Source organism: Pieris napi, chromosome 21 (genome assembly GCF_905475465.1).
Source record: "Pieris napi chromosome 21, ilPieNapi1.2, whole genome shotgun sequence".
Classification (NCBI taxonomy): Eukaryota; Metazoa; Arthropoda; class Insecta; order Lepidoptera; family Pieridae; genus Pieris; species Pieris napi.
The window spans coordinates 11129471-11154184 of NC_062254.1; the positions used below are offsets into that span (position 1 = coordinate 11129471).

A 24714-nucleotide genomic window follows, 5' to 3' on the forward strand; every position below is an offset into this window, starting at 1 on the left:
AGTGAGCTCACTCACTTCGACTGTGCGACAACACGGCGCGGTCTCACTGCGGTAACGATATAAATCTATGTTAATTTCTATAAATCTGTCTGGTGTAAAATTGCAATCAGGTAATTGAATCTTCCCTTTACATCATCACGAACAAAGGTGTAATCGGATTTGACTGGACTCCCAATCCGTTGAGATTGAATCTACCTGATAACGTTATTTTTACCGTTTCAGTACTAAATTAACAGTTATACTGCAATCTTTGATCGAATGTGTTTTTACCTGCCTATCTTTCGTTTAACTAAATTCGTTTTATTCATCTGTATTTAAATTTAAAAAGTGTCCTAACACAATATATTACTTTAACCTTTAGGTATAATTTAATCATTTAATTATTAGACAAATAAAATTAATTGATAATCTACAAAAGTATTCAAAGCAATAAAAATAATGTATCAAATACATTATAAATAAGTTTATCGTAAACAATAATTATTATTTAATACTGATTTCCGAAATCATACCAACTAAAAATCTCGTAAATAATTCTCTATAACTTCTGACAATAATCCGCCCATTACCTGCCCGCATAACTTAACTGTTCTACGACCAGAATACGCAAAAAAAACAAAGAGATTGAATTATTATTAAAAGTACAACAAAAATAAAGAGGAAACATGGTAAGCGGCGCGAGAGACGTTGCCGCACCGCGCTGGCTGACTCGTCACGTGACGTCACGTCTCAAGATGGCCGCTGTACCGGTTGTGTTACCCCACTCCCGTCCTCCAGCCGGATCCGACCGCGTTACTCCATAATAATAATAATAATTTAGAATGCAGCCGTCCGAAAGGAAACCGAGTGAGAATAGATTGAAATTTAATGCATCGAGCACGTCGGTTATACGTGTTAGCGTTAATTGTTATTCTAGAGCGGCAGCTGTTTACTTTCGTTGAATAATATGAGTTCTGTTAGGAATCTATAGCTATTTGCAACGAGTTGACGGCAAAGGGCATTAAGTCGTGATTTGTTGCGTTCTGCTCAGTACTATCTACCTAATATTTTCTTTCTGAATATATAGATGAAAAGATACGCTAGATTTCAGATGCAAGTAAGAGCAGTGTTGACCTAGTGCCTTCAGCGTGCGTCTCTCATCGCTGAGGCCGTAGGTTCGATCCACGGCGGCATTTAACACTCGCTCATACGGTGAAGGAAAACATCGTGAGGAAACCTGCATGCCTTAGAAAGACCAAAAAAAGTCGACGGCGAGTTACTTGCCAATTACAAAAAACAAATGATAAAATAGACAGAAATCTTAGGCCCAGGCCTGAGAGGCTATAGGGCTACATTTATTTTTTTGGATTTCGGATTGACCTACACTAACATGAAAGGTTTCTCTTTTAGAAAATTTACCTACTTATTGTTTAGGTACAGAAATATATGTATATGTTTATTTCGTATTAGCTAGCTAGCATATGTTCCCGTTGGATTCTTTTACAATAATATCATCAGTTTGATGAATCGCTTTGCCTAATTGTTGGCCACAACAATGTACTATTTATCGTAGATATATTTGTCCGTAAAAACTCTGATTTGATACACCATGTATTAGAAGTTTAGTTAGCAGAGTACGCTGGAAGTACCGTGTTCATTATCGTGCGATAGCGTTGAAGGCAATATGAGGGTTGGGGTGCGGGGGGTGCATCCGCGTCGGGCTAACGGCTCGTCCTCGGCGCGTCGCGGTGCGCGCGCTGACGTCACCGCTCGATAATGGCCGCTACCGCCCCGACCCCGCACACCTTCGCGGCCGACCCAGCTCAGTCTCTCGTCAGCCATCGAACGAAGCGAGTGCTTTTGAACGTTTCCGCGCAACTGCGTTACATGTGATAATAGTGCTCCCGTGTACCATGGTGACAGTGTTTCTTAATTCAACAAATAAATAAGTGACAATTTTTTCAAAAAGCGAATATCGCCGACCACAATCAACACCAGACATCAAAATGTCGGTGATGCAAAAGCGGCAGCATTGCTATTTATGCGATTTACCTCGCATGCCTTGGGCGATGCTGCATGAGTTTTCGGAACCAGTATGTCGTGGATGTGTAAACTACGAAGGTGCTGATAGAATAGAAGTAGTGCTTGATACAGCGCGACAACTTAAACGTGCACATGGTTTTCAAGAAGGCCGTGGGCCCTCACATGCCAAAGGTGGCCACCGTGCGCCATTAGAGGCTCATCAAAATGGTGGAGAATCGGGTACAAGAGGTCAACCAGCTCCTCCTGCACATCATGCACCAACTGCTGGATTTGCATTGCATCATTCGCGGCCAACTACTAACGCTGGTTTACTAGCAGAGTACGGCGGTCGTAGAGAAGAACATGAGGGCAGAAGGCTTGCACATCTTCCTCTAGCTCATTTACCATCTCATGGTGGAGCTCGACTTGCTCCTGGATTAACTTTAAAAAGACCGTTAGATGATGATGATCATCAAAATCATCATGAGCCAGCCAAAAGGCTTTTAGAGGAACACTCTCGGCCTCCTCTAACTCGCGGGGAATCACTGCCTGCAGTTTCTCTGGCGGCTCCATTTGCACCTGACCGTGTTTTCAAACAAGAAAAACATCCACTACGTACTCCGTCATTTGACGCAGCTTTTAAAAGTAACGGTAAGTTGATTCACTAACTTTTTAATTTCATAAATGGCATCAGAAATATTTGGTCTGTCTCAATATTTTCATCGATCTATTCTAACGTTTTATTTCGTGAATCGTTATTTATCGAGCCTTTTACAACCCTAAACATTACATTAACAAATAATTTAGCACTTTAACATTTCACAAAGAACATTTCGTGGCATTTTTTATAGGCTTACCAATATTAAGTATTAAATATATCATTATCATAAATCTGGCATACATATACAATTGTTCCTTCATAATGCAATTTACATTTTATTTTTATATCTCAGTCAATACATAACATAACAATAAAGTGACGTTTACTTACGTCATTACTTAAATTCTTTAGAGTGTTAATGATAAAGTGCATGAATTAAACTACCAAATATTAAGATACTGTAAATAGTCAATACAAAATAGCAGCAAAAATATAAGTGTATGTGTTAAAACATATCTCTCGCAAATGTTCGCTCAGGGTACAGGGATTCATATTATCTAGGTAGGTGCATTAACTCACTCCATAAATACAAAACTGGTTCGACTGGTTGAGCGTTCTCGAAAGCAAGCAGTCGTGGCCTCTTGCACACTAGCAAAGAGTATACGTACAAACACCCACGTAATGTAAACGCGCTCGCGCCGTGAATGCAAGCACGATCGTGCGGTGCGGCAACATCGCGTGACGACATTTTCGCTCGCGTACGTATGTAGGTAGGCCAGCGAAAAAATATAGCGCCTGCCTACGCTTGGCAGAGTTGTTCGACCACATTCCGTTGGCGTGTGTGTACTGAGTAGGGATCGCGGCGCGCCACAAGCCGACGGCCAAAAAGGTCACTGTGCGTGACGTCACGAACGCCATATGGACCGCGCCTCAACTCGCGTTTACCTATAATCGTCTGAGCCTCTTCAAAAACAATAATAGTATATCGTACTATGTATTAACCGCAAAATGATCTGCGTATCTACTAGGATTAAACAAGTTGAATATTTTTTAAAAATACTTATAAATAACAACTAGATAGTTATGCGAAATCTACAACATAAAATAACAACAAGCAGTTGGATAAAAAACTTCGATATTTGACAAATGTGTAAAGAATTGTACGTCCTAAAACATTTTCAACTAGCTACATAGGTATTAAAATGAAAAATCGACATTTGGCGGGAACGTACCTACTATTAAAATAGAGGCGGTGACACATGCGCTACACACAGACGCTACGTAAGCCTATACATACACTATGTTATTTATACATATTGTGATATTATTTGCTTGTGTGAATGTTTACTATTGCTGGTCGACCGCAAACGATGTGTCATGCAATATTGAGCGTGTGCTTGTTGGGACGACTCAAAACGATGTCTTTTTATTGTTCGACTGTTATTTGTCACACACATGTTTCGTTTATTACCAGTTGACATATGTTTAGGGAAAATTGTTGATTGATAAATATAGATTTTAATTTCAACACAATATTTCTAGTGCCATAACTTTATTTTATCATGATGTTTCATTAATCAGCGTTTTTATATTAAATTCTTACATTGTAGGTTATGGAGGTAGTGCCCCTCTAACAAATGGTTCAGCTGGGTCCCCATTGGGCCGAACAGCCGGTTCTCCTCCGGTGACTGGTGCTGGAGCCGGTCCTTCGCCGATGGCTGCACTTATGTCAGTGACGGATACTTTACCTCCTGGATCCCCTCGTTCTACTGGAGGATCACCGCCTCAGCCACCACCCCAAAGATCCGCTAGCCGATCGAGTCAACATTCGCCCAACTCATCAGGTAAGCAATGTTAATGGTTGAAATAAGAAAATAAATTATTGATCGGTTGCTTCCCAGAGGATTTAGACAATTTTAAATTTGTATTTTTCGCGGACTCTCGCAGTCGTATATTGGGTCGGACTCGGGCGGGCGTCCGATCGCCGCGATTAGCAATCGGGCGCGGCGCCCGACGACCGCTTAACTTGCCCATACTCAACAGCTACGGTCTGCACATCTTGATCGCTTGTAGTTGGTTTTATAAATAGTATTTGTGTTATGCAGACAGTAGCTAATCTGATTTATCCGGTCCGACAGGGTCGAACGGCGGGCGGCGGTCGTCGGGCTCGCGACACGTGTCTTCTACGACGTCCGTGTCGTCCACGGAGGCCAGTGAGGGAACAGATGCGGCGGCTCCCGCTCCAGCCCCGTTGCTAAAGTGTACGCTCTGCCAAGAACGCCTCGAGGATACGCATTTCGTTCAATGTCCGAGTCAACAACATCACAAGTTCTGTTTCCCTTGCTCCCGGGATTCAATCAAGAGACAGCAAGGATCTGAGGTTAGTTAAAATACCTATTATTTTAAATAAAACGAACATGCTTAAAATATGTGCTATATGAAGAAATAAACTGGATCGGGTTATAAAATCGAATTTCTATTGCAGGTTTACTGTCCGAGTGGCGAAAAGTGCCCGTTGGCGAATTCAACCGTCCCCTGGGCTTTCATGCAGGGCGAGATCGCAACAATCTTAGGAGAGGAATTCAAACCTAAGAAAGAAAGGGAAACCTAGGACGACATGCCGCCGCGTAGACTTTATCTCTTGTCCCTCTCACTGTGAATGACCAGGGGAGGAGTGTCGTGCGGCAGCCCGCCGCCGACAAGCGTTCAGCGCACACACGGGCGCGGCTCGAGGCCCGGGGCCCACCGCGATCGGAACACTTGTACATACAATTGTAAATAGTCTTATATTAATAGTATACCGATCGGTGATTCGGATCGGGCTTTCTCCTGCCGAGGGGCGAAGGTTTTATGGATTGTATTCAGCGTAATGACGTTGCAGGAATAAAACTAAGATCTCGGAAGTTTTTTAAGTTTTTATCTGAGCTATACAATATTCTGAATATGGTACATATCCCATTTCGTGATTTTATGATCATTGTCGCAGAAATTTTAATGTCGTTAAAATAGTTATTGATCTGAAGCGTTTCTCGTGCGACGAATTGGTTTAATCGATTTTTTGTTCGAGAACTTTTCAGATGCCATTTTCTTAGTTACCTTTAGGTCCCGAACCATAGTGAACTTGGCATTTATTTATGTGATTCTTTATATACTGTACAAGTATTTCATAATTACTATGTATAAAATATAATAATGATCATGACATTTTGTGTAGTGCATTACTGACTGTAAAATGTAGTTTGAAATATTTAACGCGTATCGCTCTATGTACAGATAGCACGTATACTTAAAATATATTAATTGCCTACTGCGCATATTTAATAATCATTTAATTTCCTTGAAGCTATTCTTGAGTGGCTCGAGTTCCGTTACGTTTGTCGATGTTTGGCCTGGACATGATTCAAGTTTTGTTCGTTTACGTAGAAGGTATCGTTGTTTCTTTTTAAGTAAATCGGAATTGGATTAAAGTACTCTTCGCTCCGTTGAGCACTAAACGTTTGGTTGATTATTTTGTAAGGTTAAGTGAGGTTCGGCTGCAGTATTAGCGAGACCTGCGCACGCGTCGGGGCGCACCTAGTCATTTTGTGAAATGTCAATCTGATCCGCGATTGCGCGGCCGTTATAGGAACTCTTAAAACTCGCTGCTATATTTGTATAAAGTGAAGTAATTATCATTATATTATTATCATTGTATGTCATAATGTTATTACAGTTAGTGTGTCAATTTCGAAGGCTATCAGATGGCGGCCGTTTTTCGTTTTCGCTTTGGCTCGGAATAGTCTCTTCTATTATCTGTTTGACAGATAGACACGTTTCCACTCTTAAAATTGGCCGGATATATTTGACGACAGGCGTCGAGGCGGTGGTAGTGGATTGTGGGGCGGACGCAAGTACGACAAATGCCTGTAATCTCCGCGGTTATCAAATGTCATTTCCGTCAGACGCGACATGACCTTATCTCTTACTGTTCGATGCGTTCAATTAAATTGACATGTCCATTATTTATTTTAGATATTCTTGTACATATATCTACGGTTACTTTGTATATATTATTAACTTGTACATAATAATGATTTAATGGGTTCTAGCCGCTAGATTATTCAAGGCTATCCAGTCAGTATTACTTAGTACTGTGAGTCTTGTAGTAGTTATTTATGTAAATCACATGTAATATGCGAAAGATTTTCTTTATTCTAGGTATTCCAACTGTCTACGATTTATATCCAATGCGGGATTTATTTATTGTAACACTGTCTTTTAATGTTAATATGTGTTTTAATTTTTTGATGGATTCGAAATTGATGTATTAATACAAAAATTTCACTTTTTATTGAAAGGAATAATACATTTGATAGTGTTCTATAAAAATGAAATGTACGACCATTTAGATTTCAAAACTATAGAAACAACGTTACAAGTGTCGAATTTATTTATTTGCTCTTAGTGGGATTTTATTTATAATGTTCGTAACGTTGCGTTATGCGTCTTATAGATTAACCTATCAAATCTTTACTTCGACTAACAAAAATTTTATGTATGTATATGTATTTTAATCTCATTGCTGTTACTTATAATTCTATTTGTTTCTCGTACTAGCAAACTTTGTTTTTCTTAAATAAATTTTTAGTCCGCCTGAACTGGTAGACTCGTAAAGGAGTCACGAGACTTACCTTTCTTACTGCAAGCAATTGAAATGCTTCGATTAAGACGTTAATGTAAATGTTGGTGAAATACAATTGATGTGATTTTGTAACAATGCCTTTTATTTAAACATCCCTTTCTTTACTTCAACTGAATAAAATGAAAAATTTAAATTACAAAAAAAAACCTATTTTAAAAATATTTTTCGTATTAGTGCTACAATGGTGAGTTTGTCTTTGTTTCCAGAACGGCAAGGACCGCCGGAGAGAATGCCGGAGCCCCTTTGTTTGACCAACAGATGAGGCCAGCCTCTCGTTACCCAGTCGATCGATATTTGGTAAATATTTTGTACTTTTATAAGCAATCGAATTATGTATTTCATTTTTAAATTTAAATGTATAATTTCACATATGCAACATTACAGGTTGAGAGCAGCAAAAGGATGGATATTATTGAAATAATGGATGAAGATTTATGGAAGCCTGAACCGGCTCTAAGGCCTGAAGATGAATATTTGTTGAGAAAGTTGCATGACATGCTGCAATCGACTGCAGATGACCTGAAAGTGCTATCTGGAGAGTTATCGAAATATCACGAATCCGGGGTACAAGTTAAAACGTTGCCGACGCCGTTGGATGAAGATTTTAATGAAAAGGTTCACGTTGAAGAAGTAGTCAATGCAAAATTTCATGGAAATCAAATTATTAATCCTTCGCAAACCACTTCACAAAAGAGTCCTACTCCAGTACAAGATTTGATTGCCAGCGAATTAATAAAAAAACAAGTAGGCTGTGAATCTGGTAATGAAATAAAAAAAACGAAAAACTTAAAAATTTCTGGAACTAAACTTGTTCATATACCTGAAAGTGCCAATTATGTGTTAGATACTAAGCCTTTAGAATTAAGAAGTAAAAATATACCTAGTAAAGAGAGAGCCGTCCAATACAATGAAATTGTGTATCAAGAAATTAAGAAAGATGAAGAAAATAGTAGTCAAAAACAATTTCAAATTCAAGAAATGCCAAGCATAAATATTAGAAGTGAATTCAAAATACAACAAGTAGCACAATTAGATATAACACCAGATTCCAATACTGTTAAGGAGGTCTCAACAGGCAAAAATAATGTTTGCGTAATTTCCGTCAATCACGATTTGCCTACAGTATCCTCCAGTAAGGAGCTTCAAAGAATTGAAGTAAACTTCGAGACTGCTCCTGTACGAAAAATATCTAAGATGTTATCTTATGAAAGCAGTGAGTCATCGCCAAATATGGTAGGTAAGAGAAAAAATATAAAACAAAAACTTGTTCCGGACACAAAGAAGCCAAATACCCGGAGACCCGAAACTAAATATTTGAAATTTGATTCTAAAAAGGCTCAGACAAATTTGAATGATTGGAAAAGAAAATTAAGTTCAGTGTATGGTCAATCTTCGAAAGAGAGTAAGCCACAATTGAAATTGAAAAAAACAACACCAAAATTATCAAATACCCAAAATCAAGACAAACAACTTTCTGAACACAAAACAACGCTAAATAATCCAACAGAGTACATTCCTTATGCAAAATTAACATTAGGCGGTGTTCATGTGAAAGACATCGAGGAAGAAATATCGCACGTATCAAATAGAAAAGATTTACCGCTCAGTCCAATCTTAGACAAAATACTAAGTCGTCAGAATTCATTTAGTAATGAGATTTCTCAAAAGAACGAAAACAAAAGTAATTTAAAGGTTTTGACTACGTCTGATGAAAACTTACTTCAGGAAGTTTTAGATATTGAAGAAAAAGTAAGCATCACCTTATCCAAAAACTTAAACCAATGCATTGATAGCAATCAAACTTCAAGTAACAATAGAGAATCAACTAACAGTCCGGATAATACGTATGCTGATGATTTTGAGGCTGACAATTCAAATGGGATAACTGAGAAGTCTGAATCTTCAAATAAAAAGCCACATTTAAATGATTCCATAAGAATTTATGGTAACCATGATATACCTAGTAAAAAAGAACACGTTCATAACAGAACTTCTGTGAAGGTATCAAACTTATCCTTAAAACATAAAATAGAGACATTTGAATTTATTCATAGTATTGATACTCAGGAGAATGCAACACAAAGCAACGTAGTTAATAAAATTTCACTAAAAGAGACACAAACATCGCCTCGAAGTGATACTCCATTTCATAACGATAAATCTATCGATCCTAAACACGAAGTCGAAAACATGTTCAAATTAGAAAAAGATTTTATAAAGAAACTTATTGTAGATGAATATAGTGATTTAATAATTAATATAAATAAACCGTCTACTTCAAATGACTCTAACACTTATATCGACAATAAAAATATTTCATCAGTACAAAAAACCACTCAGACTTCCCCAGCGCGTGTGAAAAGCGTAATGACGTCACCCACTAGAACCAAAACAAGAACAACGTCGCCGGTAGCTTTGTCTGTAACTGTAGATAAGCAAACAAGTCCCTTAATAGCCCCGTCAACCGAAAAAAACATACCCGCAACAGTTGTGTCAGACAACTCTGTTCATTTAGACGAGTTTGATATAACAATCAATTTATCATCACCTAGGTTTCAATTGCAGTTGCCTAAATCGGCTTCTATTGCTAAGAGTAACCAAACAGATAGCAAAAAATTAAGATCTAAATTTCCTTCGAGTAGCTCCAGCTCTGTAGAAGACTATACATCATCCGACATAAGTTTTGGAGAGATGAGACGGTTTCAAAGGCGCTCCAGGAGACCTAAAGTTACATCTGTATCTGAATTTAGTTCTACAACTTCAAAATATTCAGAGCATAGTTTTGTTGTTCCCATTCGAAGTGAAGGTGAAGTGAGCGTCTGTCAGACGAGATCCAACAAATATAGTAAAAGTGAGGGAGAAATCAGTCTAGGACAGCTGAGGTGACTAAAAACCTACTAATATAAAAGAATATCTTTCGACATAGGTCAATAGATAGCTTTTAGAAAAGTTTTTTTTATTTTTACATGATTATTTTGTGAAGTAATCAAGGCTATGCTTATAAAATATTAGTGCCTTAATTGTTTGTTTTAAATCGTGAAACTTTTTTAATAATACATACTTTAATTTTTGTTGTCACCACAAGTACAAATAAGTTATTATTAAGTGATATTATTCCATAAGTAAAGCTTCCTGTATATTTGTAAGTAAACTAAATATTTGTAATAAAATAAATATTATCTCTTGTCAATAATTATTTTTTGTTGGCGCCGTCAACTACAATTTACGCTTATAAACCGACAGCTGGATTTGGAGGAAGGCCCATTAGTTTGTCTGTTTCTGATTATTACTAAAACAACTAAAGAAGAGTTTTAACTCGTGATCATACTTGATCATAGATACGCATTTAAGTGTTTGTGATATAGAATATATGAATAGTATGAAAAAAAAGAGCAATCCTTAAAGTTGCCTATCGCAGACCGTTTACGTACCCCACCGTCAAACTCCATCTAGAAACAAAAACCCTCTCAGTAAGGAAGCTTTACATACATCTTAGCGATCTGCTTAAGACTTCATAAATTCCATGTACTAAAAAATCCGGACACCTTTAAGAACAGACATTTTGTATTCCCTACGCCAAAACGAAGGACTGTGTTTGGCCAACGCTCCATTGCATTTAGGGGCCCCTTGCTTTATAATAAAATTTCCAAATCTATGAATTCTGAGATCGTCAAACTATCCAGATACAAACTCACAAATCACATAGAAAATACACTAGCCAAATTGGATTTCGAATCTACAGAGACCTTACTACGTATATTGGTATGACTTTGAGGTTTCAAAAACTAACACAGATACAGTGCACGATCATAACAACTTTCAGCTACACTCTCAAATACATGCTCATACACACCCATTCACACACTCACTCATTCTCTCATTCTTAATTTGTAACACTAAATTTATTATTATTTCTTTAGTTTTATTTTCTTTTTTTAAACTGTATTAAACATGTACCATACCACGGAATAATTGTTTTCTAGTTACACAGGGCCTCCCTAGTGTGGGGACTAGCCATATATGAATTCTGTCATAACCCTTTTGTTATTAAAATAAATGATACTCTTAAAATATTAATTAAATATTAGTTGTACCAAAAATATTAAAATGTATTGGTCTACAATTACACCATGTTTATCATGACTTGACATGACCTACATAATGTTCAATTTGCCTTGTTACAAGATTTCTGAATTGATAATGTCCATAGATTTTTTTAAATCGATTAATAATAACGCCTGTTGAAGTATGCAGCTATAATTGCTATTCGGTCGCGAAAAGGCGTTAGAATTTTCTAATACTTTTGTAGTTTCCAAAAAGGTAAATGTAGTAAAGATATTAGATAGTATTTTTTATAACTGACTAGACTAGGCTAGGCTTTTTGTTAAATAAAAGGAGTAACGCTATCGTTAGAGAAAAATTGAAGTCTTGTGCTTAATAGTTACAAATTGGTACCTACTTAGATATTAAGCAAGATAATTCATTCATTGAAGTGCTCTAATTCATTGTAATATGCTCTATCTTGACCAAACGGGATAGTCGTGTGACCTATGTCTAACTGCCAATTGCTATTTTTTCTTTTTACTAATGAAACCAAGGCTCCATAATACCCATTCATCTTCATCAAAATTCATGCCCATCACTGGGCTAGTAGAAGAGGAGATACCAGTACTAATTCTAATGTTTATGAATTGAATCATTGAAATAAATCGAGTTCTGCCTAATAAAAATTTTAACACATTTGAATATATATGATAGGAAAAGGAATATGATGTTGAAATTAATAATCTGTAATAGAAAGTAAATCCAAAATTATTAATGAGCAATTAATATAATATTAAAAAATATACTTACTCGAAACGTGGAAAGTTAATATTTTTATTTTTTATTCATTAATAGTGTTTCCTAATTTATCTAATAGTACTTACAACTTTGTTGCAAGTGACTTTGAAGCTTTACTTGCTTATGGTCAAGCTTAAGTTACACCAATAAAAATAATACTAATTAATAAGATATGATATTGATGTTATAACAAAATTTCCAGAAGTCGGACTGGGTTAATGACTATATCAAATACATATATGTATATTCTCCAATAAGCATACTTAAACTAAAATCTACTATCTTTTCTTAAATTAAAAAGCCCCAATATTTGTATTTGAAAATTACAATAACGGCACACATGATGAAGAAAAGTGTAATTATGTCAAAGACTTCCTCGTGCAGTGGTTAGGAAAGTTATAATGATTATCTTACGATGAAGGTAGTGGTTATAATTACACTAGTGCCGCGAAACAATGCGATGCAAAGCTCACGTGGCGGAAAATTAAGCACGATTGGTGATGGGCTATACGCTTTGTCGACAGACAAGGTGTTGCAGCTGTAATCCAGGGCATGTTAATCTTCCTCAAAGACATGTTTTTCACATATCAACTCCTGTGCTTCCACACCGCTATGGCCTCGTTTTTTCAGGGTTTTGTCACTTCGGGTAAAGCGAGATTTAGTAAAACAAACGTTATCTCTCTCTTATTCATAAACGCTGTTTAAACACTGACTTTTTTACTTTTTATCTATAGTTTGAACATCCTAAAAATGATATAAAATACTATATAGATGCCTAACAAATTACTGCTGTTCGATAAAGTATTCAGACATTTACATAATTTGATTCGCTTTGTGTGCAAAATATCGATGAAAGTACCGACATCTCTATGAAGACATTTTCACGAAACAATGGTAGCGGTTGAATAAAATATTATAAATATGAAACCTTGTCCATATGCTTCCTAGTTTGTGTGACAACAGCCTGATATCATGGTGAGTATTACTATTAAAACATACGGTTACTTAAATAAAAACATAATATAGCTAAATCACAATCAACCTTATTAAAGAAGTACCTAAAACGTGACGGCATTGTTTAACGAACTAAGATATTATTTCGATATTTATTTATCGATAAATCTTTGTACTAATTTATCATTTCATCGGATTGCGAATTAAGCTCGACTCTTGGTTTAAAACATAGAAATAAAATTAACTGAATATACATTATATTTTTTATGTATTTTTCGAAAATATACATAAGTAAAACAAAGAGCTTATGACAATTAATCTGATTTTGAAGTTCATTAAAATTAAAATATTAAATTCCGCTGCATCACTTACGTGAAATACATTCAACTAGGTACATGTTGGAACAACGTTTTGGAAATTCCATCTCACAGCTTATCTTTTTTAAACAAATCGTTTAGGATCTCCGCCATTAGTTGTGGAATACGCTCCCCGACTCCTTACGATTGACCACCTGTCCAACCTCTTTTAAAGTATTCTACATAAACACTTCTTAACCATATCCTAATCCTGCTCAATCAATAATTCATTATTCTTAAGATAATAATTTTTGGAACGAAGTTCCTTATCGCGCGTTGTGAAAGGGGGCTAGACGGAAGAAATTTTTACGAAAAGTTGTCACGACACTTTTTTGCTATTTGCTATTGTAATACACCGGTTCTCGTCCGATCACCGAAGCTAAGCAACGTCGGGCGAGGTCAGTACTTGGATGGGTGACCGCCTGGGAACACCTCGTGATGTTGGCTTTTTTTTTTCGTCGTAAGATAGGTGTCGAGAAAATCTATCATACTATTATGATACCAATTAACATATAAATTAATCGAAAGGAATTTCGTTCCATCCGGGTGTCCCTTGACACCTCTAAAGTTTTTCTTATTCTTTTGTATTGCATTGGAATTCATAAACCGCAAGATTAGCTTTTAGTCGTTAGTCTATTTTTTTTTTTATTTGAGATTAAGTTTGGTGATTGCATAATTTTCAATGTTACTTGTAATTTTATTTTTGTTGATTTCTTCAGTTGGATGAGATCGCTTGTTAGATAAAGTTATAAGGCCGTCCGTTGCATACCTAATAATTTATGTTATTTGTTTTTATTTGTAATGTAACGAAGTTTAAATAAATAAATTAAATTACATCCTACCAGAATTATAGTTATAATACATCCGATATTAATGAACGGAAGGTGGTAAACGAAACGTCGATTATAAATACAATAGCTTGGATTACTGAATAATAGCATCGGTTACATAAGGCAGTGAGACAGCGACAAATGGTCGAGGCGGTTCCCACAGCTCGCTTTCACTGCACCTGTCCGACAAATTCCTTGCCTTATCTGCGCCTAATTACACCATTCTATTGTATTTTGTACCAGCTTAAGTATATTAACTATGAAGTACTTTAACTGCGGCCTCTTCGGTTATATACTCAGTGTTTGTAGAATCCCACAAAACGGGAAAACAGGACAGATTATGAAGTACGCCTTATCTGACTTCATTACCAAAACCTTTTTTTTCCCGGAACCGAATCCATTGAAAATGACTATAATTGCACGTTTCTCTTGGGATTTTTTCCCATCAACGAAATAGAAAAATTGTTTTGTTTGGGCTTGGCACAGAAAGTTATTTATTGACATTTAAAGTGATAAAAAAGACGGAGAAACGTTTGTGATGAATCGATTTTATATATTTTCTTAATAGTATATAATTATTATATATTCAGTTTACAATATTTACAGTTAACATGTTTTGAAAGTCTTTCTAGACTTTTAACTTAGACCGAGTATAACTTACACGTAAACAAAAAACCAAAGCATTGAATACCTATTCCCCAACATGGATTTATTTTAAATATGAGGTGCTGCTAGAAGGTCCCATTTCGAAGGGAAGGTCTTATAAAATGCGGAGATATCACATCGCTAGATATTGATACGCTATATATAAAAATATTTCACGCTATCTACGAGCGCTAGTTTTTTAAATATTTACCGTACACAACCCTTGTTATTTAGCTTATACGCCAGCGCTTTTTGCCGCCTACCATTTTGCTGTATTCTTAAACACCTAAGTTAAAAACTCTAGCAGATATGATTTGAATTCATTATCTTCTAACAGTAATCTGAGGATCCTAGGTCAAGGTCAAGGTATTATCGCTAAATATGACTCCTGCATATCAAAAATGTATTGGGTATGTCCCGTAGGTATTTGCATGTTGATCCCACGAGAATGTAAGTGCGTGCTCCTATTTCAGCATTTTTTATACTGATAGAGGAGAAATCTTTGTTTTAATTTATTTTATTATTATTTATTTCTTAAGATGTCATGTGGTTGCAGCTCCTTACAAACATTGTGTAAAACAAAAAACTTGGCGATTAAAAAGAGTGGCGGAGAGATTATTGCCAGTTCTTCTCTTCCGTTCTACGCCCTTGATTTGAGAACTGGCAATTAATGTAAAATTAGAAGCATTTAATGTATATTTCTTTTTTGACGTTCATAAGTGTACATTGTGTTACCTAAATATATGATTTTTTACTTTTACGCCAACGGCAATCATAGACTCGACTCTGAATCCCGAGTTAGGGATTCTTTACCCTTCGTTAAGTACAGCTACTTTCTGATGTTATTTGTGATGTGTAAACAAATACTTATATTAAATATTGTTAGTATATTTTGTAAATAATAGAGCTAATTTGATTCTCTCGGTGAAAGTGAAAAAATAATAGCAACATATGATTATCACTCACTTATTCGGATTACATTTTCCTTTTTTGTTTCGAAGCGAGATTGAAATTGCCAGATGTTGTATAATAATTACAGTTTGCAAACCGCAAAAACTGTCATTAGAAGGTGCTACTTGGCACTTTCGTTTTTGGGATATGTTAATGGCTGAAAAGGTGGCAAATTTCTTCACCGATTTTAAACTGTCAGTTTAACCTCTTGCTCTATAAAAAAACATACATGTATCTCGTAGAGAAAATATTTATATTTTTTGAATAGTTTGATCATTTCACGAAGACATATCAAAACAATATCAAGACATACACATACTACTCGTATTACGTTATCATAATTTAACAAACGTTTCTTAAGACACTTTCTGCCGCGCAGCACCACTATGAGACAGCTACCTATTGAAGTAGTATTTCCATACGAATTCGACTTATTAGGGTCCTTTAAGAAATGAGCGTACTATTTCCTAAAAGTTTGGCAGTTGACATCGTATAATAATACATAATAACGATATTATCTTAGGTAAAAAAAATAATAACTTTTTAGTCTTGATAATGGAACAGTACCTATTTGAACATGTAATCAGGTTTATGATACATTAACACACAAATACATATTTTACCTTAATTTTAATCTTCATCTACATTTCTGCTTATTCAATGAATTGTCTCGCTGATTCTCACTTACAATATTCGATGTGTACAATGATTACTAGGAATACATTTGTATTGTTTTTGCGGCAATTTATTCAGCAATCATCAGTAATCTTAGCAGGGAATGGAATCGAGAGTCGTTGAGAAAGTTGGAGAAATGGTTAAGGGTCAAGGGTTACCCTTAGCTCGTCTGTGATATAGTCTCCTTTATTGGATTATCTTTATAAACGAACCCACAATCACGGATCCAAAAAGGGAAACTAATAAGTTTATAAAATCATGAATAATCAAGTTTTAACCAAATAAATAAATTACAAGGTATTTTTATAATGCTTACTAGATTGAAACCATTATTTTATTAATAAAAAGTATATATGGTATTATATGGTATTAATTAAAGACAAAAAATAAGTGTAAACTAATGTACAAATATACGTAACTGAAATACTTTTGCGGTTTTGAATTTTATTTATCTCATTAATGTAATAATGGTGGGATGGGAATTGGGTTAGTTTAAATTATTGTATTAAATACTTTCATAAAAACCGTATTTTGATCAATCCAAGCACATGTGCTTCTGTTCGTGTGTGCCGTGCTATGTAATATGTACTTTATATTACGAAGAACACACAAATGAATTCATTCATATTCTTTTAAAGCACTCACTCCCAATTTTATCTAATTTAATAATTGCTATAGAGTAAAAAACCGCAAGCCAAGCGTGTGCCGGCTGACGTGGTAGCGGTCAGTGACATACTGTTTGGTTTCGGTGAAAGTGTGAAGCGTGGCTGTGATGTAACCCATCGACCAACTTATTACGTCTTTCCGTTTTTTGCTAACTTTTATGGGTCAATGGGAGCTGCGATTATGTAAACAACAAAACTACATTATTGAAAATTCGGTTTTTAATAAATTAACATCACAATTACGTATTATAGCAGTCTTCGAATTAAGTTTCCAATTAACTCTAGTTGATATACTTTTATAGCCTATTACATTATGTAGAGATAATCCCTTTTCAGATATCTGTGGCAGTGTTTCTCCTTATTGCCGTCTACAAAGTTCAAAGCGTCCAAGAGAGCTTTAATATTACTGCTTTATATCCGGTTAATAGTACAAAAATTCCTAAAGAAAGTGAGGAAGTAATAAATATCACTGATAAATATGCACACGATTCTAATGAAATAGAAAAATCTCAAGAGAATAAAGAAAAACCTACCACTGACAGTGTAAAAAGCGCAAAAACCGAAACTACCACTTGGAAAGTTGATGCTGTATTAACACTACCAAAAGAGGAAGTTAAAGAAATTGTTTCAAAATCAAAGGAAAAAGATAAGGAATTTAAACCAAGTCAACAATTGGAAAGTTTCTACGATGAAGGCGCGGTTGTTGTTCCGACCGGGAAGAGTCTAGGATCTTTTACTCCAGTCAAAGGCTCCTCATCTTTTATAAGGTCAGTATAGACTCTTCTTAATTTTCAAGTTTTTATTTTTTAAATAAAGCCAGATTTATACTCGTCTAAACCTTAACATAAGCAAAGTTTATATTGTTAAAGATATATTTAAAAATTAACTACTTTATGGAATGCGGCAAGGAGAGTCGTCTGCCCAATTTCCTACTAAAATACACTAAAAATTAAAAATACTATTCCAGTTCCAACAACTTTTTTAAGTTAGACTACAATCACCCAAAGGACAACTCTAACAAACCATTTAAATTCGAAAACGACTTTAAACCAATTAAAGCATACGAATATGACTCGAAACCAACCGCAGAAGTTCCTGTTAAGATTCCAGCTGGAAGTCTATACAAGTCTCCGGACCCTTTCAGAGTCAAACCGGCATCTGATGGACACGACGACTTTAGCTTAGAATTCAACGATGGAAAAGAAAAGGAAGTTAAGAAAAGGTATTTAATCTATGTTTTACCTAAACACATATGTCGTTGCCAGATATTGGAAATGATCACCAACTAATCGTGACGTGTGATTAACGTGGACCCGATGACGAGATTTAGTTTTCCACAGAATAAAAGAACTAAAAAGGAAATGATAAATCCTACGATCAGGCTTGGACATGCAGTAAGTAAAGGTATTTTACTAAGAATGTAAAGAGATAAAATAATATAATTCCACTTAAATCAACAAAAACAACGTTCTGTAGATACGATGGACTAAGGTTTTTCGAAGCAGTTACGCAACATAAACTACTCCAAGTAAAAACTGTATTTATTAATATTGAACATTACCTACGCGAAATTTAAACAGTTTTTGTAAGCGGTATTCTACTTTCTGATTTGGGCCTCTTTATATTTCCTGTGGAAGTCTATAATATAGAAAATTAATTTCTTGTATGGTATTCGGAGGCTACATATTGTTAATTGAAATATGCTACGCTTATTTGAATCAAAATATCATTAAATTGTGTATTATCGTTACGCAAACTATAATATAAATAAAAGAGTTATTTGTTCAGTGTAATTGGAGTCGTTTTAATTAATGAATTAATGTAATGACGCGTTAAAAAATCAGTTACGGATGTGAATGAAAGCTCACTGATGAGCAAGTTTTACACTAGATTGGGCTGGTGATGTGCAAAATTATCGATATATTTAATTACCTATATATATTATATTTATTAGTAGTTAAAAAACTGTTAAATTGCCTAGGCAATTTAAGAGGTGGGCCGATGAAATCGTGGAAATGGCAGGAAAATCTAAGACCTGGACAAGATTGGTTTACAATAAGAAAGAATGGAGGACAATGGGGGAGGCCTTTGCCCGTAGGCACACAGAATCGTTATCATAGATTAAGGAAATAACAGTTATAATGTATATATTTTGTATTCTGATATAAGGCTAATAAAAAAAAAAAAAAAAAAAAAAAAAAAACTGTTAACATATATTACATCAAAGTAATTAACTGCTTTATAGAAAAGTTTTGTCGAATATCCTACAATTGTAATCAAACATTAAAATCGTAGGTATTTGAAATATATGTGTATAAGTCATTAATAATTTGTTATATGTACAATTATTTGATTTGCATATTTACATTGCATAACACTCAGTTAAGCTCTGTGTCTTGATTCGAAACCATTATGCATGTGTTTTTTGTTTTAATTAAATAACAAACAGCTGATGTTAAGTAATACTGCCGCCCATGGCCACTCCGTATCCCAGACGGCTCGCGAGTGCGTTACCGGCCTATTAAGAATTTTTACGCTTTTTCTTTAAGTCCTCAGTCGAATTGTTGTTCGTTGTAATATTTCAATAAAAAAATATTTATTAATTTAACAGTTTATCGTACATCACTAAACACGGCAATTCCTCAAAGAGCTCAGATTTTAACCAAATGTATCCTTTCACTGATCCGACGAATTAATCATCGAAGCGATGAAAGTCTAAGTGCCCTTGCGCAGTAATTGGCTTTATATATTTAAAGTAATGTTTTATAGGTTTGTTTGTTGTAATTCAAATTTGACTAAGCAAAATATTTACCGTATGAAACGATTCTGAAAGGACTAAGGCTGGCGTAGGTAGCCAGGACTTTACGCACAACGGACTAAATGAGCGTCTAAGTACGGTAATTGGCTCCACACTACACTGCACTATTGTATGAAACTAATTAAACGTAGCATTCAGCTTTATTGCCTCCTCGTTGAGCCCTTGTGTAGATATTTCTGAAACGCATCCGTGAAAAATTACCTGAAAATGTAGACCAAAGTTCTTTTCTCCTCCTACATTTACTTGAATTAGCAGCAGCTTTTATGAGCAAAGCGAGAGATGGTTGCTGCGTAGGTATACATTTATGAGTTAATTTAATGTGAATTTTATGTAATTAAAGCCGCGGAAGGTTGCTTGTAAATTTAATTTTCTACGCCATTTTAAAAGTGATAGAAACTACTTTTATAGCTTCCGCCAAAACTTTGATAACTTTATCTTGTTCACTTAATATCCGATTGCGATTAGGCAATTTTGACTATGTTTTATTTCTTTTTAGATTATAGCAAAATCCATCAATTAAACTTAAAACTTTCTTTGTCATATATGTGACTTAAGTGACTAAGAAACTTTATTAAACATAATAAAAAGGATATTTAGTTTTTAGAAAGTGCACTAGCCCTCCACACTAGGATTTCCTGTGTCGTGGGCAGCCAGAATCTTCCTTTTAACATGTACTGTTAACTCGACAATAATTTCTACACAAAAAAAATCTTCCGTTTCAGCATAGTACAGGTTGAGAAGACGTTGTTTAAGTTTTTTAGGGAATCTATGTAATGTGAGTGTATTAATATATGTTCTGTGTCAGCTAAATCGTGTTAAGAGGTTCCAATCCCGGATAATTAATTTCTCCGTTGAGTTATGTAGATGATGTAATACAATTTGAGTTTAACATTTATTGTAATATTAAATATTTCAGGAAAAATCCGTGGCAGGGTCTTCTCAACTTGGTAACGGCATTGTTGCCGATCGGCATCATCGTGTCGGCTCTTACTCCAAGCATCGTTACGTTAGAATCCACTGATAATAATAATTATAAGTAAGTTTTTCTCAAACGGGTTTCATTACTAAGCAATTGATACAATCTATGCTCCTGAAACATTATACGTATAGTAGTAAGTAGTACGTAGATGTGTTAATTTTTTAATTATATACATTGAGCGAAAGCTTTGAGTCGAGTTGTAATATAGTCTATATTTTTGTAATAGGTAAATGTGTCACAAATGAGTCAATCCTGAAGGGAAAGCTAAAAGGAAAATAAGAGAATTATATAAATCCATGAAATCCTAACGATCTAGCGAGCTTACGCGGATGTGGCTTGCATCCGCACGCAAACTGCACACGCAGAATTTCTTACATAAACCGTTTTCACCTAGCGCTGGCTACGGACGTAACATCGAGTAACATGCTACATATTCAAAACATTACGACAAACATGCAAAATTATTTAATATATGCAGAGATCTTGATATACGTTAGGTTGGTGGGCCCATTTCATAATCGACCTAAAAACTTTATCTTTCTCTGACGTGTCGTATCATAAAAATTACTTGACTACGACTTCGTCAGACAACTCTCTCAGAATAACTATTACTTGCTTATTTTCATGGATTTCAATTGCGTCTACATTCCTTATGGAACGCAAATTAAAAGACAATCTTGCCTGGGTGTGGTAATTTTCTTACCGTTTCCTTGATTCTTATGATTTTCTTTATAATTTTTTATAACAAAAGGATTGTTACTTCGTCTATTTTATTTGTCAGAAATTAACTCCACGTTTGAGACATTGTCAAATATTTTCTATTTCAGTTATGGAAACCATTTTTCACGACGTGCGGATAAAAGACTGCCCGACATAAGTGAGCGATGCAAGCGACGGTTGCTTTGTGAGATTAATTCAGAAAAGCACTATTATCGGTTAGTACAGGTCATATATTCAGTACTAGAGAAACACATGACTCACGAACATGCCATGACATTCACCATGAATGTCATGAAATTGGATGAAGCGAGAGAGGTATGTCAGGATTGTAGCAAGTAGAGATTAGTGGTCTATGTGTAGCCCTTCATAAGAAAGGCGTGAATAAATAAATAAAACAAATTCAGCTCCCGAACCGCATGCTAAAACAATACTTGGGAAATTGCACTACAAATTTAAATAAAACTTTAATAAGCGTATACATATAATACAACTTTAACTTAAATACCGTTACCGTCACAACTTTTGTAAAGTTTATTCAATTGATAACCGCAAACAAATATAGATAAATAGCTGTAATCATATTTTATGATATTTAATTTTTGGTAACAGCCATCAAACCGGAGGGCGGCAAAAGCAGTGCTATAAGCTACAGTGTGAGGACCCAGACGCCATGAACAAGCTATTAGCATGGTTGCTAGCTTATAATCGCAATACTCATAAACCCTAATAAATCATTATAAAGAATACGTTTTTTAATTTACGTATGCCAAAAACACATAAACTTACTAAAGACTGCCTAGCATGACAGAGGTTACCCATCTACCTATATCAGTTTTATTGTTATGAAAATCGGCCTTAATTTAATTTAAACTCCATGGCTTACACCATTAGTATTTAATGCGTCTCCACGTTACCGCTTTTTTTTTAAAGTATGTAATTAGACTTCTATACAACCTGAAACAGTCATTGTTTTGTCGGCAATCGAACCTAAAGCCTCCGTTCTAGTATTTGTGAGTATACCACGAAGCCAAGAAGGCTCGAAGATGTTCTTCGTATTAAAATATTGTTATTATTATTGTTACTGCTGTCTATGGAGTTGCATCGTATTTTATGCATTAGACTTCAACGCACTGTGGAGGGTGGAAAAAAATTTAAATGAATCTAAATTTTTCAGAACTACCGTTGGAAAATTGTTTTTAACATTACTACAATCCCTATTTTGGAATAAAATTTCCATAATGAGAAACGAGATTTTCATACTTTGACCTCGAAACGGCCGGGAAAGGTTTCTTTTACCGATCTCGCATTGCTTTTCTCTATAATTCTTCTCTAGAAATAATTACTTTTACATAAAAGAGACGAACTAATGATTTAATGTCTTTAACTTCCTCAATGCAGTGTCTTTTATTTTTATCAAATCAACTTGTTCTCAAACTATCCGGTTGAATATATCTATATATTATCACAATGTTCGTTCCCATACTCCTCCGAAACAGCTCGACCGATTCTTAGTTAGTCTGAGAATCGGCTACTATCTATCTTTCAAACCCCTAAGTAATAATAAGTGTCCGCCCCAAAAATAAACTATACAATTTTTTTTGTTTTTATTTTTTTATGATAGGTACCTACAGCATACAAAAATACATACAACCCTTAATTTTCATTCTCTACGATCAATCCCTATTTTTTATTATTGTAGATAGTTATTTTTATTGAACTAAAAAACTGTTTCCTAGAAACAATATATATTGCAAAACAAACGTTTTCCGGGTCAGCTAATAGGAATACAGAATACGAATTTTGCCACTAGTTAAAAAAGGATTAAAGGATAAACAGAATGCTCACAGCGAGGAAAAACCATTGGCAGGACATTTGAATTGATTCTGGCCTATTATTGTTTTAACGGAACACTTTATGTTGAGAACATTCAAGATATTTGTCGTAATATTTGCCAATAGCAACCTGTAGTGACAGCGGCGGATGTTAAGCGCATCCGGCGCACAAGCCGCTTGATGTCGGCGCGTGGATCAAACCTGCTCCGTGAATCATAAGTCATAACACCAATATCTCTTTTCATGTAACAGGTCATCTAAACGAGTTTGCACGGAAGCACGGTCGTAGGCCAAAAATTCTGGGTTGGTCCACGGAAGTGGATTCTTCTGTACTAACTAAATGCTAATTATTGCATTAATTACGCGCCTTATAATACGTATAATGTTTTTAGGTGTACTTAATAGCCTAAGAGAGATATGTTAGACTTGGAAAATGTGAACTCGTATGAGGTTTAATTAAATAACTTAAGGTATCAATGTTTAAGCGATTTCAATAAAAGTATAAATATATATTTTTAAATTTATCATTACTACTTTAATATTTAAATCTTTCAAAAGTGTAATAAATGCACACAACGTGATTTTATTTGTTTAGAAATCTTTTTTAACAAAGTTTATATGTATAATAACATCTACATAGTATTAAACAAGTCGCTCTCCGTCACTACGCGCGGTCAATATATAAAAAATGCAATAATTTTTAAGTATAGAGGTAAAACTTTGGAAAAATCTATATAATTTATGAAAATACACAGACAAGTATAGGTACATAAAATGTAATAGTTATATCATTTTGTATACAATACACGAATAGTTGAATTGAACATTTCAAATAAGGCAGAATCGTTACTGAACTACAAAATGCAACATGGTTACATTGGGTGGTATCCATACTAGGTGTTGTTATCTAAAAATTACTACAATATACGCATCACTAAAACTCTACAACAAATATTTTTATATAACTAACCCTTTTAGAATATTATTAATAACCGCAAAAATACTGCGAAAATTATCATTGCGTGTTTTCATTTAAACCAGCTCATATCAGAAGTACCAACAATAAGAGATGCGGAAATATCACACATTGCAATCAAAGCTACAAAGCCTTTATGATAATAATACGAATTGGAAAAGCGGAATTTGTGAATCGTTTTACCATTC

The 24714-nt window shown here is 34.9% G+C and overlaps 2 protein-coding genes across 2 annotated transcripts; both read left to right on the forward strand.

Annotated features, from left to right (window-relative positions):
• Positions 1-1795: 1795 nt before the first annotated feature.
• Positions 1796-7355, forward strand: LOC125060219 (interferon regulatory factor 2-binding protein 1). The gene is made up of 4 exons (XM_047665012.1): positions 1796-2652; positions 4213-4446; positions 4741-4982; positions 5088-7355. The coding sequence occupies exons 1-4, from the start codon at positions 1986-1988 to the stop codon at positions 5211-5213; spliced, it is 1269 nt and encodes a 422-aa protein (XP_047520968.1). The 5' UTR covers positions 1796-1985; the 3' UTR covers positions 5214-7355.
• A 5606-nt stretch (positions 7356-12961) lies between these two features.
• LOC125060220 lies at positions 12962-22462 on the forward strand. Its single transcript, XM_047665013.1, has 6 exons — positions 12962-13100; positions 17538-17968; positions 18169-18423; positions 20936-21055; positions 21826-21933; positions 22328-22462. Exons 1-6 carry the CDS (start codon positions 13098-13100, stop codon positions 22443-22445), a joined length of 1035 nt encoding a protein of 344 aa, XP_047520969.1. The 5' UTR covers positions 12962-13097; the 3' UTR covers positions 22446-22462.
• The last annotated feature ends 2252 nt before the right edge of the window (positions 22463-24714 follow it).

What these genes read in the sequence shown, in the direction of transcription:
- LOC125060219 (XM_047665012.1), top strand. Translation starts at nt 1,986, where the DNA reads ATGTCGGTGATGCAAAAGCGGCAGCATTGCTATTTATGCGATTTACCT. An exon ending in CGCAGCTTTTAAAAGTAACG is followed by an intron (nt 2,653 to 4,212) that starts GTAAGTTGATTC and finishes CTTACATTGTAG; the next exon opens with GTTATGGAGGTAGTGCCCCT. An exon ending in AGAGACAGCAAGGATCTGAG is followed by an intron (nt 4,983 to 5,087) that starts GTTAGTTAAAAT and finishes TTTCTATTGCAG; the next exon opens with GTTTACTGTCCGAGTGGCGA.
- LOC125060220 (XM_047665013.1), top strand. An exon ending in GAAAAGGAAGTTAAGAAAAG is followed by an intron (nt 18,424 to 20,935) that starts GTATTTAATCTA and finishes TAAATATTTCAG; the next exon opens with GAAAAATCCGTGGCAGGGTC. An exon ending in ACTGATAATAATAATTATAA is followed by an intron (nt 21,056 to 21,825) that starts GTAAGTTTTTCT and finishes TTTCTATTTCAG; the next exon opens with TTATGGAAACCATTTTTCAC.